Source organism: Leptopilina boulardi, unplaced genomic scaffold, assembly GCF_019393585.1.
Source record: "Leptopilina boulardi isolate dan_hultmark-lab unplaced genomic scaffold, ZJU_Lbou_2.1 LbouV2_78, whole genome shotgun sequence".
Lineage (NCBI taxonomy): Eukaryota > Metazoa > Arthropoda > Insecta > Hymenoptera > Figitidae > Leptopilina > Leptopilina boulardi.
This window is the reverse complement of record NW_026138025.1, coordinates 198495-215436: the sequence shown is the minus strand read 5'-3', so window position 1 is coordinate 215436 and position 16942 is coordinate 198495. Positions and strand designations below refer to the sequence as shown.

The 16942-nt window shown below is 18.7% G+C and overlaps 1 protein-coding gene across 1 annotated transcript; it reads right to left on the bottom strand.

The window, feature by feature from the left end:
• Positions 1-1535: 1535 nt before the first annotated feature.
• On the bottom strand, positions 1536-15972 carry LOC127290638 (ATP-binding cassette sub-family B member 6). The gene is made up of 11 exons (XM_051319343.1): positions 15564-15972; positions 14013-14212; positions 13297-13459; positions 12366-12577; positions 8356-8502; positions 7828-8051; positions 7434-7714; positions 7140-7240; positions 6603-6946; positions 6210-6367; positions 1536-1972 (listed from the first exon to the last, which is right to left on the bottom strand). The coding sequence occupies exons 1-11, from the start codon at positions 15885-15887 to the stop codon at positions 1553-1555; spliced, it is 2574 nt and encodes an 857-aa protein (XP_051175300.1). The 5' UTR covers positions 15888-15972; the 3' UTR covers positions 1536-1552.
• Between the last annotated feature and the right edge of the window lie 970 nt (positions 15973-16942).

The following is a 16942-nucleotide window of genomic DNA, read 5'->3' as shown; positions in this document are numbered from 1 at the left end:
AAATGATTTTTATATTATTTTAATAATGATGAAATTTTAATTAATTCTCAATTGTATTTTGTGATAATAAAAAAAAAAAAAAGATAAAAATTATGGACGAAGATATGAAAAGAATTCTTTTGAAGGTATTTAACTGAATTTTATTTTTGTTAAAATCTTTAATTTCTCAAAAAATAATAATCTAAGAATTATTTTTTTTTTTCATAATTTATTTTTAAATAATTTTTTACTTTAATATAAAATAAAATTTCATTATATTATTATTATTAATTATAGCAATTAAATGAAAATAATTTTTAATATTTTGTAAATATTTGAAAAATGTTTAAAAAATATTGAAAAATTTTTTTTTTTTTAAATTATATGATTTATTAATTTAATAATAATTTATATAAATTCTTTATTCTATTATAAAATCTTTAAATTTATTTCTTAATATTATTTTAATTTTTAATATATTTATTAATTTATAATTTTTCTCAAATAATTTTCAAATAATTTTATAATTAAAATTTTTGACTATTAAACTATCATTTCAATTTATATTAAATTAATTTACCTTATAATTGGCCTTTTTTTTTTTTTTTTTTGAAAATAATTTTTCTCCACATTAGTTATCCATTTATTTGGGATGGTTGACAATTTCCTATATTTACATAACGGACGGTGGTACAAGTTCCGTTTCTGATCCAATTGATGAGACCGGATGGGTTCCCGATGGAGCTTTTGCAAAATTACTCATTGGTGGCGATGATGAAAATTAATAAAGTCTCAAAAAATGGAAAAAAAAATTTCAATTTTTCATTTTTCAAAGCTAAAACAAAACAAAACAAAAAGACAAAAAAATTAATTAATTTAAAGAAATATTTGTAAACACAATTTTTTGTACAAAAAAAAATTTTTATAAAATAAACAAAAATAATATTTTTATAACAATTTTTTTTCTATAAAAAAAATTGTTTTGTTTAAAAAAAAAAAAAAAAACAGTGAGAGAAAAATATCAATTTTTTTTTCTTAATAATAAAGAAAAAATAGAACCTATTTTTATTTCTTTTTTTTTGATTTAAAAAAAATATTGAAAGCAGAATTGAAGAATATTTTTTTTTTTTTTTTTTTTTATTAACATTTACACCAACAATTATTTTTAGAAAAAACTATTTTCTAGTTCAACATTTTTCGTTTATATAACAAGTTGTTTCGATTCTAATTTGTTATTTATATAAATATTATATGCGTAAAAAATAAACAATTAATTAATTTACAATCGATTATACAATTCAATTGAATTAAATAAAAAAAAATCTAGAAAAAAAAAAAAATTCAGTTCATTATCTTCTTTTTTTTCTCCTCTTTTAATAAAAAGAGAGGGGGAAAAAAAATTCTTTTTTTACTTTACTCTCACCTCTCTTTTTATAAAAAAATTTTGTTTTCTATTTTTTTTTCTCTTTTTTCAAATTTTTTCTTTTTCTATCTTTTTGTTTTTTTTTTTTTTCTTTCTTTTATTTTTTCTCAAAAATTTTATTTTTTTTTTCGTCTCCACATGAGAAAAAAATTACAATAATTTTTTATCATTCAAATTTTGTTGTTCACTATTATCATTATCATTATTATCATTATCAATTGTTGACGTTAATGAATCTTGATTATTTTTCAATTGTGATTCCCACATTTTTTTATAGACACCATCAAATTGAATGAGTTCATCGTGACGGCCACGTTCAACAATTTCACCTTCTTTTAATACAAGAATTTCATCGGCATGAATAATTGTTGATAAACGATGTGCAACAATAATTGTCGTACGATTAGCGCAAACTTGATTTAATGCCGATTGTATATTGCGTTCAGTTTCCGTGTCCAATGCACTTGTCGCTTCATCGAGAAGAACAATTTTTGGCGCTTTCAATATTGTTCTTGCAATAGCGACTCTTTGTTTTTCACCACCACTTAAACGTAAACCCCTCTCACCAACCTAAAAAAAAAAAAAAATTCCCACTTTATTTAGCCAAATTTTTAATTAAGCCAAATTTTTATTAAAAAAAACAAACAAACATTTAACCAAAATTTGATTTATCTTTTTTATTAAATTAAAAAATTATATTAAATTTTGCAATTGAATAGAATTTTTTACATTATGCCGAAATTTTCAATAAAACAAAAGTTCCATTTAGCCGAAATTTCAAAATTTATTTTCAAAATTTTTACTAAAACGATTTTTTATTACACTGAATTATTTTTAGTCAAAATTTTATTTAACATAATATGGGAAAAAATTTTTTATTGAGCCAAATTTTAATTGAACGTATTTCCATTTAGCCGAATTTTCTATTAAATCAAATTATAATTAACCAAAATTTTATTTAACAGAATTTTTCATTAACTGAAATTTCAATTAAACTGAATTTTTTTAAGATAAAATTTTATTTAACAAATTATTCAGCAAAAGTTGTATTAAGCCAAGTTTTAATTTGTTATTTAACTGAGTTTTCAATTAAACTGATTTTCTATTAAGCTAAATTTTATATAACAGAATTTTTATTTAGCCGAAATTTCAAATTTTTTTGTAAAATTTTTACTAAAACGATTTTTTAATTACACTAAATTCTATTAAGCCGACCTTTTTTTTAAAATTAAACTGAAAATAATATTCGGCCAAATTTACTAAATTTTTTAACTAAAACTCAAAAATTACATTTAGCCAAATTTCCGTTAAGTTTAATAGTATTAAGCCAAAGTTAAGTATTAAACGAAACTCCAGCCTAATTTTTATTCAGTTAAATTTGTAGAAAAAAATTAAAATTATATTTAGCCAAAATTCATATTCAACGGAATTTTTGATTAAGCCGAAATTTCAAATTTTTTTGTAAAATTTTTACTAAAACGATTTTTTAATTACACTAAATTCTATTAAGCCGACCTTTTTTTTGTTTATTAAACTGAAAATAATATTCGGCCAAATTTACTAAATTTTTTAACTAAAACTCAAAAATTACATTTAGCCAAATTTCCATTAAGTTTAATAGTATTAAGCCAAAGTTAAGTATTAAACGAAACTCCAGCCTAATTTTTATTCAGTTAAATTTGTAGAAAAAAATAAAAATTATATTTAGCCAAAATTCATATTCAACGGAATTTTTGATTAAGCCGAAAGTATTGAAAAACTCAATTTTACCAAAAGTTTTATTAAGCTGATTTTTTTTAAAAAAATTCAAAAAATTACATTTAGCCAAATTTTCATTAAACTAAACTATATTTAGCCGAATTTTTTCAAAAAAAAATTATTTAGCCGCATTTTAAATTTTACAAAAATTCTATTTTATTAAGCCTTATTTGCATTAAACAAAACACTATTTAGCCGAATTTTCATTTAACCTATTTTTATTTAGCCGAATTTTATAAGTAAAACAAAATTTCTTTAAAGAAAAATTATATTTAGCTAAATTTTTTATAAAACCAAATTTTTATACAGCCGTATATTTATTTAACTGAAATTTCAATTACACTGAATTATATTTAGCCAAAAATTTTATTTTCAGAGTATACATTTTTATTTAGCCGAATTTAAATTTTTTTTTAAATTTCTTTAAAGAAAAATTATATATTTAGCTAAATTTTCTATTAAACCAAATTTTTATATAGACAAATTTTTATTTATCTAAAATTTCAATTACACTGAATTATTTTTAGTCAAAATTTTATTTAAGATAATATGGAAAAAAATTCTTTATTGAGCTAAATTTTAATGGAACGTATTTCTATTTAGCTGAATTTTCTGTTAAATCAAATTATAATTAACCAAAATTTTATTTAACAGAATTTTTCATTAACTGAAATTTCAATTAAACTGAATTTTTTTAAGCCAAAATTTTATTTAACAAATTATTCAGCAAAAGTTGTATTAAGCCAAGTTTTAATGAAACGAATTTCTATTTAGCCGAATTAAATTAATTTTTTTTAATTTTCTTTAAATCGAATTTTTATTCAGTTAAATTTTTATTAAACCAAATAATATATTTAACCAAATTTGTTATTTAACTGAGTTTTCAATTAAACTGATTTCTATTAAGCTAAATTTTATATAACAGAATTTTTATTTAGCCGAAATTTCAAATTTTTTTTCAAAAATTTTTACTAAAACGATTTTTTAATTACACTAAATTCTATTAAGCCGACCTTTTTTTTAAATTAAACTGAAAATAATATTCGGCACAAATTTACTTAATTTTTAACTAAAACTGAAAAATTACATTTAGCCAAAGTTTTAATTAATTTAAAAAATTTTATATAGAAATATAATTGTATTAAGCCAAATTTTCTTATTAAACGAAACTTTAATTAGCCAAAATTGTATTAAACTAAAATTTATATTAAACTGAAAATTACATTTAGCCGAATTTTCATTTAACCTATTTTCATTTAGCAGAATTTTAGAATTAAACTAATTTTATTTAACAGAATTTTTATTAAGTCGAAATTTCACCTAATTTTTAATTAACTGAATTAAAATTTAATCAAATTTTTATTTAACGGATTTCCATTGAGCCGAAGTTGAAAATTTCGTTAAAAATTTTCTTTCATGAAAAATTTTGTAAATTTAGCAAAAAATTTTAACCTATTTTTATTTAGCAGAATTTTAGAATTAAAAAAAATTTCTTTGAAGAGAAATTATATTTAGCCAAATTTTCTATTAAACCAAATTAAAATTAACCGAATTTTTTTTATTAAATTAAATTTTATTTAAACTGAATTTTATTAAGCCAACATTTTATTTAACAAATTATTCAGCAAAAGGTTAATTAAGCCAAGTTTTAATGAAACAGATTTCTATTTAGCTAAATTAAATTAATTTTTTTTTTAAATTTTCTTTAAATCGAATTTTTATTCATTTAAATTGTTATTAAACCAAATAATATATTTAACCAAATTTTCATAATTTTGAAACTTTTTTCCCATTTAACCAAATTTGTTATTTAACTGAATTTTCAATTAAACTTATTTATATTAAGCTAAATTTTATTTATTTGAATTTTTATTAAGCCGAAATTTCACCTAATTTTTATTTAACTGAATTAAAATTTAGCCAAATTTTCATTTAACAGATTTCCATTGAGCCGAAGTTGAAAATTTTGTTAAAAATTTTCTTTGATGAGAAATTTTTTGTATATTTAGCCAAATTTTTAACCTATTTTTATTAAACAGAATTTTAAAATTAAAAACAATTTTCTTTGAAGAGAAATTTTATTTAGCCAAATTTTCTATAAAACCAAATTAAAATTAACCAAATTTTTATTTAACCGAATTTTTTTTATTAAATGAAATTTCATTTAAACTGAATGTTATTAAGACAAAAATTTTATTTAACAAATTATTCAGCAAAAGGTTTATTTAGCCAAGTTTTAATGAAACAAATTTCTATTAAGCTGAATTAAATTATTTTTTTTTTCAATTTTCTTCAAATCGAATTTTTATTTAGTTAAATTTTTATTAAACTAAATAATATATTTAACCAAATTTTCATAATTTTTTCCCATTTAACCAAATTTATTATTTAACTGAATTTTTAATTAAACTGATTTATATTAAGCTAAATTTTATTTAACAGAATTTTTATAAACCGAAATTTCACCTAATTTTTATTTAACCGAATTTTTTTATTAAATGAAATTTCATTTAAACTGAATTTTATTAAGCCAAAAATTTTATTTAACAAATTATTCAGCAAAAGGTAATTAAGCCAAGTTTTAATTAAACAAATTTCTATTTAGCTGAAATTAAACTGATTTCTATTAAGCTAAATTTTATTTAACTGAATTTTTATTAAGCCAAGTTTTAATTAAACAAATTTCTATTTAGCTGAAATTAAACTGATTTCTATTAAGCTAAATTTTATTTAACTGAATTTTTATTAAGCCGAAATTTCACCTAAATTTTTATTTAACTGAATTAAAATTTAGCCAAATTTTCATTTAACGGATTTCCCTTGGACTGAAGTTGAAAATTTTGTTAAAAATTTTCTTTGATGAGAAATTTCGTATATTTAGCCAAATTTTAATTAAAGAAAATTATATTTAATCAAATTTTCGAAATTTTATTTAGCATTTTTTTTTTTTGTTGAATGGCAAAATTTTGATATTTTCGATTAAATTGTGAATCAATTATATGAAAAAAAAAAATTGAAAAAAAATTGAAAAAAAATTTATTTAACAAACCTGCGTTTCGTATCCTTCCGGAAATGATGAAATTCTTTCGTGAATATCCGCATATTTTGCAGCCGCAATAATATCAACATCGGGCGCATCAATTCTTCCATATTGAATATTATATTTTATTGTATTATTAAAAAGTACAGTGTCCTGGGGAACGACTCCTAAAAAAAAAAAAAAGTAAATAAAAATAATAAATAAATTTTTTAATAAAATAAATTGAAAAAATAACTATATTTAATATATAAAGTTAAATATTTTATTAAAAATAAAAAAGAAATATAGATTGAAAAATAAATTATTTTTAATATTATAAATTATCGAGAAAAAAAAATTTAATAAAATTGTTTTTGAATTTTTCTCTTTTTTTTGTTGTAATAATTTGAATAAATAACAAACCAATTGCCGAACGTAATGAATCTTGTTTGACTGTTTTCAAATCTTGTCCATCAATTGAAATTGAACCATGTTCAATATCGTAAAAACGAAATAATAATCTCATTATTGTTGATTTACCAGCGCCCGATGGACCAACAAATGCAATTGTTTTACCCGATGGTACATTAAAATTAATATTACGCAATACAATTCTCTCTTGATTATAGCCAAATGTGACATTTGAAAATTCAACTTCACCACGTTTTACAATTAATGGACCAGCGCCTGGTGCATCGATAACTTCCTCTTCCTCGCGCAATAATTCAAACATATTTTCCATATCGACAAAATTCTTTTGTATCATTCTGTAATGGGGATAAAATATTTATTTTATTATCCACAAAAAAAAAAAATGAAAATTAATTAATTAAAATTTTCACTATGTTTTTTATAATACAAAACACAAACAAAAATATTAAGTTAATATAATAAAATAAATAAATATCAAAAAAAAATTTTTTTTAAAGTAATAAATAATGAAAAATATATTTAATTTACCTGTAATAAGTGCCAAACCAATTGAGAGGAACGTAAAGTTGAATTATATAACTGGCAAACAAAACATAGTCACCGATCGTTAATCCTTCTCCAGAAACGACCTTTAATGTTGTTTGATTTTTTTTTTTTTAGAAAAAAAGAAAGAAAAAGAAATAGAAACATAATTTTTGAATATTTAAAAAAAAAGAATAGAAATATTTTTTGTATAATTAAATAGAGTTTTTTTTTTAAAAAAAAAAAGAGAAAAAAGGAAAGAAAAAATAAATGTATTTCTTTTTTAATATTAATACGAACCATGTGAAGACAAAGAAGAGAACCAATGAGTAAACCACTGCAAATAATAATATTTTGCATTGTATTTAAAATATTTAATGTGAACATTGATTTCCATTCTTCAATTTGAAAATTAATAATTGCATCTCTATATGAATTAACTTCATAATTTTCAGCTCCATAATATTTTACTGTTTCAAAATTTAATAAACTATCAACGCTACGCGTTTTCATTGCATTATCAGCTAAATTCATTCGTCTTTGATATTTTGTTCGCCATTCGGTGACTGATATTGTTGCAACTGAAAAACAAAAAAAAAATTTCCATTTATTTAAAATTACATTATTTTTTCAAACAAATATATACTAAATAATTAAATAAAAAAAAAATACAATTAAATTATCATTTTCTCACCGATATAAAGAACCATTGTGGAAAAAACAATGAGGCCAAACCATTTATTAAAAACGCTAATAAAAAAAATCACGGCAATTATAATGTCAACGATCGTTGGTACAATTGAAAAGAGAATGTAATTTAATAAATTATTTATTGAATCATTGCCACGATCAACGACACGTAAAACTTCACCTGTTTTACGTCCCAAATGCCATCGAAGACTCAAATTATGCAAATGTCTGAAAATAAACAAACAATTATTATTTGCAAAAAAAAAAAAAAAAAAAACGGAAAAAATTTTCTGATTATAAATTATTATTATTTACAAAAAAAAATTGTATTTTTAGTTATTTCAAAATATTCGCGAAGAAAACAAAAAAAAAACGGAAATAATTTTCTGGTAATAAATTATTATTATTATTATTATTACAAAAAAGAAATTTATTTTTGATAATTTTTTGTAACAAAAAAAAAAAAATTTTTTTATTTATTTATTCATTTTTTTTAAAACTATTTTGCGAAGAATAAAATATTTTCTCTTACCGAAAAAGTTCGACTTCAACTTCTCGTGATGTATATTGTTGAACGCGAATCCAAAGAAATGAACGTAAATTATTTAAAAAACCCATTCCACCGGTACCGCCGCCTTGAAGAAATTTAAAGCCAACGTAAATTAACACCAGATCCCATCTGAAAAAGAAAGGGGGAAAAATATTAATTATCTTTTTTTTTTTTAAATAATAAAAAAAAAAAATTATTATATAATAATAAAATGCTTGGTCTGTCCTTCTGTCCTAACTTGAAGTTGGCCATTTCTGATTTCACGTGTTTTTTTTTTTTTTTTTTTTTTTTTTTTTTTTTTTGAATAGTAATCATATGACGTGTCAAATTTTGACAATTCTTTTTCTTATTTTTTGCCAAAGTTGTATAATTGTGTTTCCAAATTTCGGAATAAGTTTCTTTCAAAATTCCAAATTCGAAAATTCAATTCACGAAGCTGAAGTACACAACGTTAACACAACGAAATTTTTTTTAAACTTGTATATTGATTCAAAAATTGTATACAAATACAAAAAATTTATGATGAGACAAAAGATGCGCCAGGAAATTTCGTACAAGATAGTAATTTGAAAAAAATTAATTTTTAAAAATTAATTTTTAAGGTACCAGGGGCCAACGAATACCTATTAAATATTAATTATAAAAATACAGGCCTCGAATCAACTTAAAAACACAAAAAAGTCGTTTCAGTCGATTTATATTCCAAAAAAAAGTGGATTTGTTTTTTATTTTAACAAAAATATTTTACAGATTTTTAAATAAATTTTTTTTTTTAATAATAATCCTTTTCGAAGGGTTAAAGTTGAAATTTTTAGAAATAATTAAATTTCAAAAGAAAATTGTTAATTTTCAAACAATTATTAAATTTTACAGAACTAAAAATAATTCAACAAACAATTTTTGGAAAACATTTTTTAAATTTAATTGAATTTTCAAAGATTTAAAATTGAGATTTTTGAAATTAATTGAAACTTTAAGTGATTTTTAATTAAAATTTTAGATGATTTCACTAAAAATTTATTAGAAAATGCGGACAAAATACAATAATTTGAAAATTATTTTTAATTGAAAAATGGTTTCAGATAGTTGAATTTTCAAAGAATATTATTAAAGTAGTTAAAAATAATTGAATTTCCTTAGAATTATAATTGAAATTATTAAATTTCAAAAAAAAATAATTTCTATGGAAAATTTTAGAAGCTTTAAAATTCAAATTTTTAAAAATAATTGAATTTTAATATGAAATTTTGGATAATAATTTAATTTTAGTTGATTTTTTATTGAAAATTTTAATAATAATAATTAATTATGAATTGAAATTTTTGTGAATAATTGAATTTTAGTTGATTTTGAATTGAAAATTTGGAAAATAATTGAATTTTATTTAATTTTGAATTGAAAATTTGGAAATGAATTGAATTTTAAAAGATTTGCAATTGAAAATTTTGAAAATAATTGAATTTTCATTGATTTTGAACTGAAATTTTTGGAAATAATTGAATTTTAATTGAAATTTTAGATAATAATTCAATTTAAGTTGATTTTTGAATGAAAATTTTGATAATAAATTTTAAATTGAAATTTTTTAGAATAATTGAATTTTAGTTGATTTTGAATTGAAAATTTGGAAAATAATTGAATTTTATTTGATTTTAAATTGAAAATCTGGAAAATAATTGAATTTTAGTTGATTTTGAATTGAAAATTTTGAAAATAATTGAATTTTCTTTGATTTTAAATTGAAATTTTTCAAAATAATTGAATTTTAATTGAAATTTTGGATAATTTAATTTTAGTTGATTTTTGATTGAAATTTTTGATAATAATTAAATTTTAATTGATTTTGAATAGAAAATTTGGAAAATAATTGAATTTTATTTGATTTTAAATTGAAAATCTGGAAAATAATTGAGTTTTAGTTGATTTTGAATTAAAAATTTTGGTAATAATTGAATTTTCTTTGATTTTTAATTAAAATTTTGGGAAATAATTAAATTTTCTTTGATTTTGAATTGAAATATTATGAAATAATTGAATTTTAATTGAAATTTTAGATAATAATTTAAGTTCATTTTTGATTGAAAATTTGGATAATTAATTTGGAATAGAAATTTTAGAAAATAATCGAATTTTATTTCATTCTAAATTGAAAACTTGGTAAATAATTAAATTTTAAATTGAAAATTTTGTGGATAATTATTGGATTTTTAATTGATTTTGAATTAAAATTTCTTGTAATAATTGAATTTTAGTTTATTTTGAATTGAAATTTTTTAAAAAATAATTAAATTTTATTGTGATATTTTTTTTTTTAATTATAAACAATTGTTAAATTTCATAAAAAATTTTAATTGAAAAATAATTTTAATATAATTGAATTTGTGATGTATTTCATTAAAATTATTAAAAATAATTAATTTAGTGAAGAATCATTTTAGTTGAAAATTTGTTAAATAATTGAATTGAAGATCTGAAGAAGATATAAATTTTATACTAAAAAAATGTATTTTATTTACATTTTTTTTCAAATGTAAAAAAAAATGTCGCATTTTATTAAAATAAGTCGATAAAAGTCGTATTTTTGAAAAAAAAAGTCGGAAAAAGTCGTATAATCCGAGGCCTTTAAACATATAATTTTCATTATTATCATTTAATATGTAATAATATTCTACTAAATTAAATTATTATTGATAATATTAATCTTCAATTTCTTTATAACAAACAATTAAATACTCAATTTGGCGCGCGTTTAATTTTGCTAGTTTATTGAATAAATAAATATAAAAGTAAATCAAACACGGTGGGCTTGGATTAAGTTCAACCCAAAAGTCTTTGCACATCACCGTTTTCTTTTGGAATTACTTCGGGGATGTCTTCTGATTATTTTAAGACAAAAATGAAAATAATCGGTGGAGGGAAACTGAAATTATCTTGATTTTTCATTTTTTTTATAGGTTATTCTATGTAATTTCTTTAAAAAAAGGTTTCCTTCAATTTTTTTCTACAAAAGTTGTATTTCGGATTCAGTAAAGAATCTCTATGATAGTTAATGAATTTAAAAAATTTGAACTATTAAATTTGTTAATAAATAATGGAAGAACATGGTTTTTCATTCGTTTTTTGAAATTAACTCGTCTTGTAATTAATTTACACCAAAATTTTTCAAAGATAATTTGAAGTACATAAGATTATCTGTAAAACTGAAAAAAGAAGACTGTTCTACCTATTACCGTTCCTTAGATATGACACGTTGAAGTTGCTATTCAATGAAAAATTTAAACTTGGGAGCTCATTATTCGATGAATAATAATAATAATAATAATAATTTATACTACTGAAGATAAATTAATTTTATCTATCGCAAATTATTCGAAAAAGAGTCCTCTTAATTATGTTTTATTATAATTGTTATATTAGGATATTAAATAAAAGAATTCATCGAATAATGAGCTCCCAAGTTTAAATTTTTCATTGAATAGCAACTTCAACGTGTCATATCTAAGGAACGGTAATAGGTAGAACAGTCTTCTTTTTTCAGTTTTACAGATAATCTTATGTACTTCAAATTATCTTTGAAAAATTTTGGTGTAAATTAATTACAAGACGAGTTAATTTCAAAAAACGAATGAAAAACCATGTTCTTCCATTATTTATTAACAAATTTAATAGTTCAAATTTTTTAAATTCATTAACTATCATAGAGATTCTTTACTGAATCCGAAATACAACTTTTGTAGAAAAAAAATTGAAGGAAACCTTTTTTTAAAGAAATTACATAGAATAACCTATAAAAAAAATGAAAAATCAAGATAATTTCAGTTTCCCTCCACCGATTATTTTCATTTTTGTCTTAAAATAATCAGAAGACATCCCCGAAGTAATTCCAAAAGAAAACGGTGATGTGCAAAGACTTTTGGGTTGAACTTAATCCAAGCCCACCGTGCAAAGACAATATTGAGAATTTCAATAATTTTTTTTGTTTTTTCACTCACCTAAATTGAAGTGGAATAAATGTGACGCTATCGACAATTTTTTTATTATAAATTGGCACATAAAGATTAATTAATCGTCCCAATGCAAGTAAGCCAAAGCAAAAAATCACACGCAATTGAAGTAAAAAATCTTTCTTTGGCCATAAAAATGGTGCGAGTGTTTTTAATTTATACCATGCATTTTTCCATGTCGATGTATTATCATCTTGTCGCTGTAATTGAAATTAAATATTAAGTAAAAAAAAAATGAAAAAAACAAATTATTAATAGGCAAATTTTATATTGATTTATTTAAAAAAAAATTTTTTTTAAATTATTAACTAACATTTCAGTAAAATAAGTAATAAATAAATTATTTTTTATTATTAGCTATTATTGTTATTTTTTTTGGAAATTATAATTATTATATTTATAATTACAAATTATAATTATTATATTTATAATTAAAAAATATAATTATTATATTTGTAATTACAGATTATAATTATTATATTTATAATTAAAAAATATAATTATTATATTTGTAATTACAAATTATAATTATTATATTTATAATTAAAAAATATAATTATTATATTTGTAATTACAAAGTGTAATTATTATATTTATAATTAAAAAATATAATTATTATATTTGTAATTATAAATTGTAATTATTTTATTAATATAAATCGAAAGTTTCATTAGTTAATAAATAATTAATTAACTAAAAATAATTTTTGCTTTTTGACTGTATATAAATATTATATTATTATTTTTATTTTTTTTTTGTAATGATTTTGTAAAAATAACTGTATTGATGTTTATTTAATGATTTATTTATTTAATATAGAAGTTAATTTGATTTTTCAATAAAAAAAAATTTTAATATTTTTAAATAAATTAAAAAAAAAAATGTTTGTCAAAGAAATTCGGGAATAATAAACACTTACCCCTTGATAATATTGACTACGTGAATGTTGTTGATTTTGAAGATTTTCATAATCAAGCCAAACATTACCAAAAATTCCTGGCGCACGAAGACCAATTGCAAAAATAAGAAGACTACTGACATAGCGAAGCACAAACAGTGACATTTCTATTTGATCAGTGAGTCTGTGTAATTAAACAAAAAAAAAATTAATCGGATTACATTTTTTTTTCTACTTTTGTTTGTTGAGAAAAATTATTTTAATCAAATTTTAAACTATTTAAATAACAAAAAATTAATCAATTAATAAATTAAATTAAATTTTCTACTACAAAAAAAAAATCGAAATTTATTAAGTAAATAAATAAATTAATTTACATAAAAAAAATGAAATTTATTTACCGAATAAATTTAATTTATTTACAAAAAAAATGAAATTTACCGAATTAATTCAATTTATTTACCGAATAAATTCAATTCATTTACAAAAAAAAAAATGATATTTATTTACAAAAAAAAATGAAATTTATTTACCGAATAAATAAATTAAATTTACAAAATAAAAAAATTGAAATTTATTTACTAAATAAATTAAATTTATTTACAAAAATTAATGAGAGAAATTTTTTATTTAAAAACTAATGAAATAAATGAAATTTAATAAAAAAAATTCATTTTTTAAAAAAAAATAATTAATTATAATTTTTTAAATAGGAAAAAAAAAATTTTTTTACTCACGTATTTAAATGAAACCACCATTCATTTTTGCCAATATTTATAAAGACCAAATTTTCAAAGCAAAATGTTAATGTCCAAAATCCTAAAAGTACTAAACCATGACCACGTGGTGGTACACTTGGAAGTAATTTATGACGTTCCACACGTAAAACATAAACCGAATACGGATAAACAATTATTGTTAAAATTGTATTATAAAGCTAGAATAAAAAAACCAAAAGAAAATTTTTATTTTTAACTTCCTAGAAAGAAATTTTTAAAAAATTAATATTTATTTTTTATTCAAATATTAATATTCTATTATAATAAATATTAATATTCTATTTAAATTAATTAATAATTATATTAATTATTATTAAATATTAAATTATTTAAAAAAAAAAAACGATAAAATATTAATTGATTTTCATTTTCATATTTCCAAAATTAATTTCCATCTAATGTCAATTTAATAATAATAATTAATATTATATATTAATTATTTATTTATTTAATGAGTTATAAATTATAAAAATTTATAAAAATTTTAAATTATAAAATAATTTCATTTTATGGAATTTCATTTGTTAAAATTATTTTTGAGTCGAATTTTTATTTACTCGAATTTTCATTTAAAATAATATAGGCATTTTAAAGAATTTTTATTGGCTAGAATTTCATTGCATAGAATTTTCATTTAAATTATTTCAAATGAATTTTCATTTGTTGCGAATTATTATTTGATTGAATTTACATAAAAAAACGATTTTTCTGCTGAATTTTTAACCGAAAAATCATTTAACAGAATTTCTTAATTGATTTGAATTTTCATTTGTCCGAAATTGGTAATTGACCGAAATAATAATCGATTTTTGGCGCAATTTTTAAATTAACAACCAATCACAATTTTTTTTTTTGGTTATTTTTTTTAATTGGTTGTTAATTTAAAAATTGCGCCAAAAATCGATTATTATTTCGGTCAATTACCAATTTCGGACAAATGAAAATTCAAATCAATTAAGAAATTCTGTTAAATGATTTTTCGGTTAAAAATTCAGCAGAAAAATCGTTTTTTTATGTAAATTCAATCAAATAATAATTCGCAACAAATGAAAATTCATTTGAAATAATTTAAATGAAAATTCTATGCAATGAAATTCTAGCCAATAAAAATTCTTTAAAATCTCTAAAAAAAAAAAGTTATGTTAAATGAAAATTTGAGTAAATAAAAATTTCGAAATAAATTAAAAATTTTGTCAAATGAATTTTTGATTGTTGTAAAAAGTTCTCTAATATAGAAAAAAAAACGTTTTTAATGAAAAATTCTGCATAAATACTAATACTAATACTAATAATTAATACTAATTGGAAAAAAATAAAAAATTCGGCTCAAAAATAATTACAAAGAAAAAAATGAAATTTCATAAAATTAAAATTCTTACTAATGATTTTTAAAATGTAAAAATCATATGTACTCCAAATTAATTGAATATTCAATATTAATTCTATTCTAATTTTATATTCTTTTTATTTATTTATTTATTTATTTTTTGTTTTTTTAATTAAACATACCATGTAGCCGTAAACAGTTTTATCATCCAATACAGTCGCTTGTAAAATAAATCTCGTGAGACTGAGAATTGGCACTAAATAGAGGCATATTTTTTGTAATATATATAAATTACTTTTTGGTATTGAATTAAAATCAATTTCCGTGCCATATTGTCGATAAATCCATAATTGTATTGTTCCAAATATTAACATATAAAGTGAAATAATTGTCACTGTTATTGTATCAACAAAACATTTTGACATTCCATGATTAATCCATATTTCATTGAATGTTATATTTGGCGGACAAAATGTTTGGCAAAAATTCACCGTTGTATTATTCATAATTTTTTTTTTTTTTTGAAAATTAATTTTTTCAATTTTCTTTATTATTTTTTTTTTAAATTAAGAATTTATTTTTTTAAAAAATTCAATAATAATTAATATTTTGTAAAAATAAATAAATATTTTCTAAAATTAATTTTCTTTTTACTATTTATCACAGAAAATTTTTTTTTTTTTATTATTATTATTATAAATTCTCTTTTTTCTTTGTTATTTGTTAAATTTTTCGATTCCTGAAAAGAAATAAATTTTAGTCATTAAAACGTAATTGCCTGTAAATTGCAAATAAATAAATAAAATTGAATTAAACCATTTTTTTTTTTCTATTAATTATCGAACTATTTTTTTTTTTGGAATGAAAAAATAATTATAAAAAAAAAAATTATAAAAACGTTATTTAATAAATTGAAATTTTTTAATTAAAAAAAAAACGTTATTTAATAAATTAAAATTTTTTAATTAAAAAACTGTTTTTAATAAATTAAAATTTTTTAATTAAAAAAAAATGTTTTTAATAAATTACAATTTTTTTTTTTTGAAAATAAATTAAAACAATTTTAGAAAAAAGACAAAAGTAAAATTAATAAATATAATAAAAACCAAAGAAAATTTTTATTTTTAACTTCCTACAAAGAAATTTTTAATTAATATTTATTTTTTATTCAAATATTAATATTCTATTTAAATTAATTAATAATTATATTAATTATTATTAAATATTAAATTATTAAAAAAAAAAACGATAAAATAATATTAATTTATTTTCATTTTCATATTTCCAAAATTAATTTCCATCTAATATCAATTTAATAATAATTAATATTATATATTAATTATTTATTTATTTAATGAGTCAATTATAAAATAATTTCATTCCATTTATTTTACAATTTTTTTTTTGAAAATAAATTAAAACAATTTTAGAAAAAAGACAAAAGTAAAATTAATAAATATAATAAATTAAAAAACAAAAATAATAAATAATAATAATTATAGAATATTAATATTTATTTATTATTTACTACAATATTATTTTTATTATTAGTATATAATAA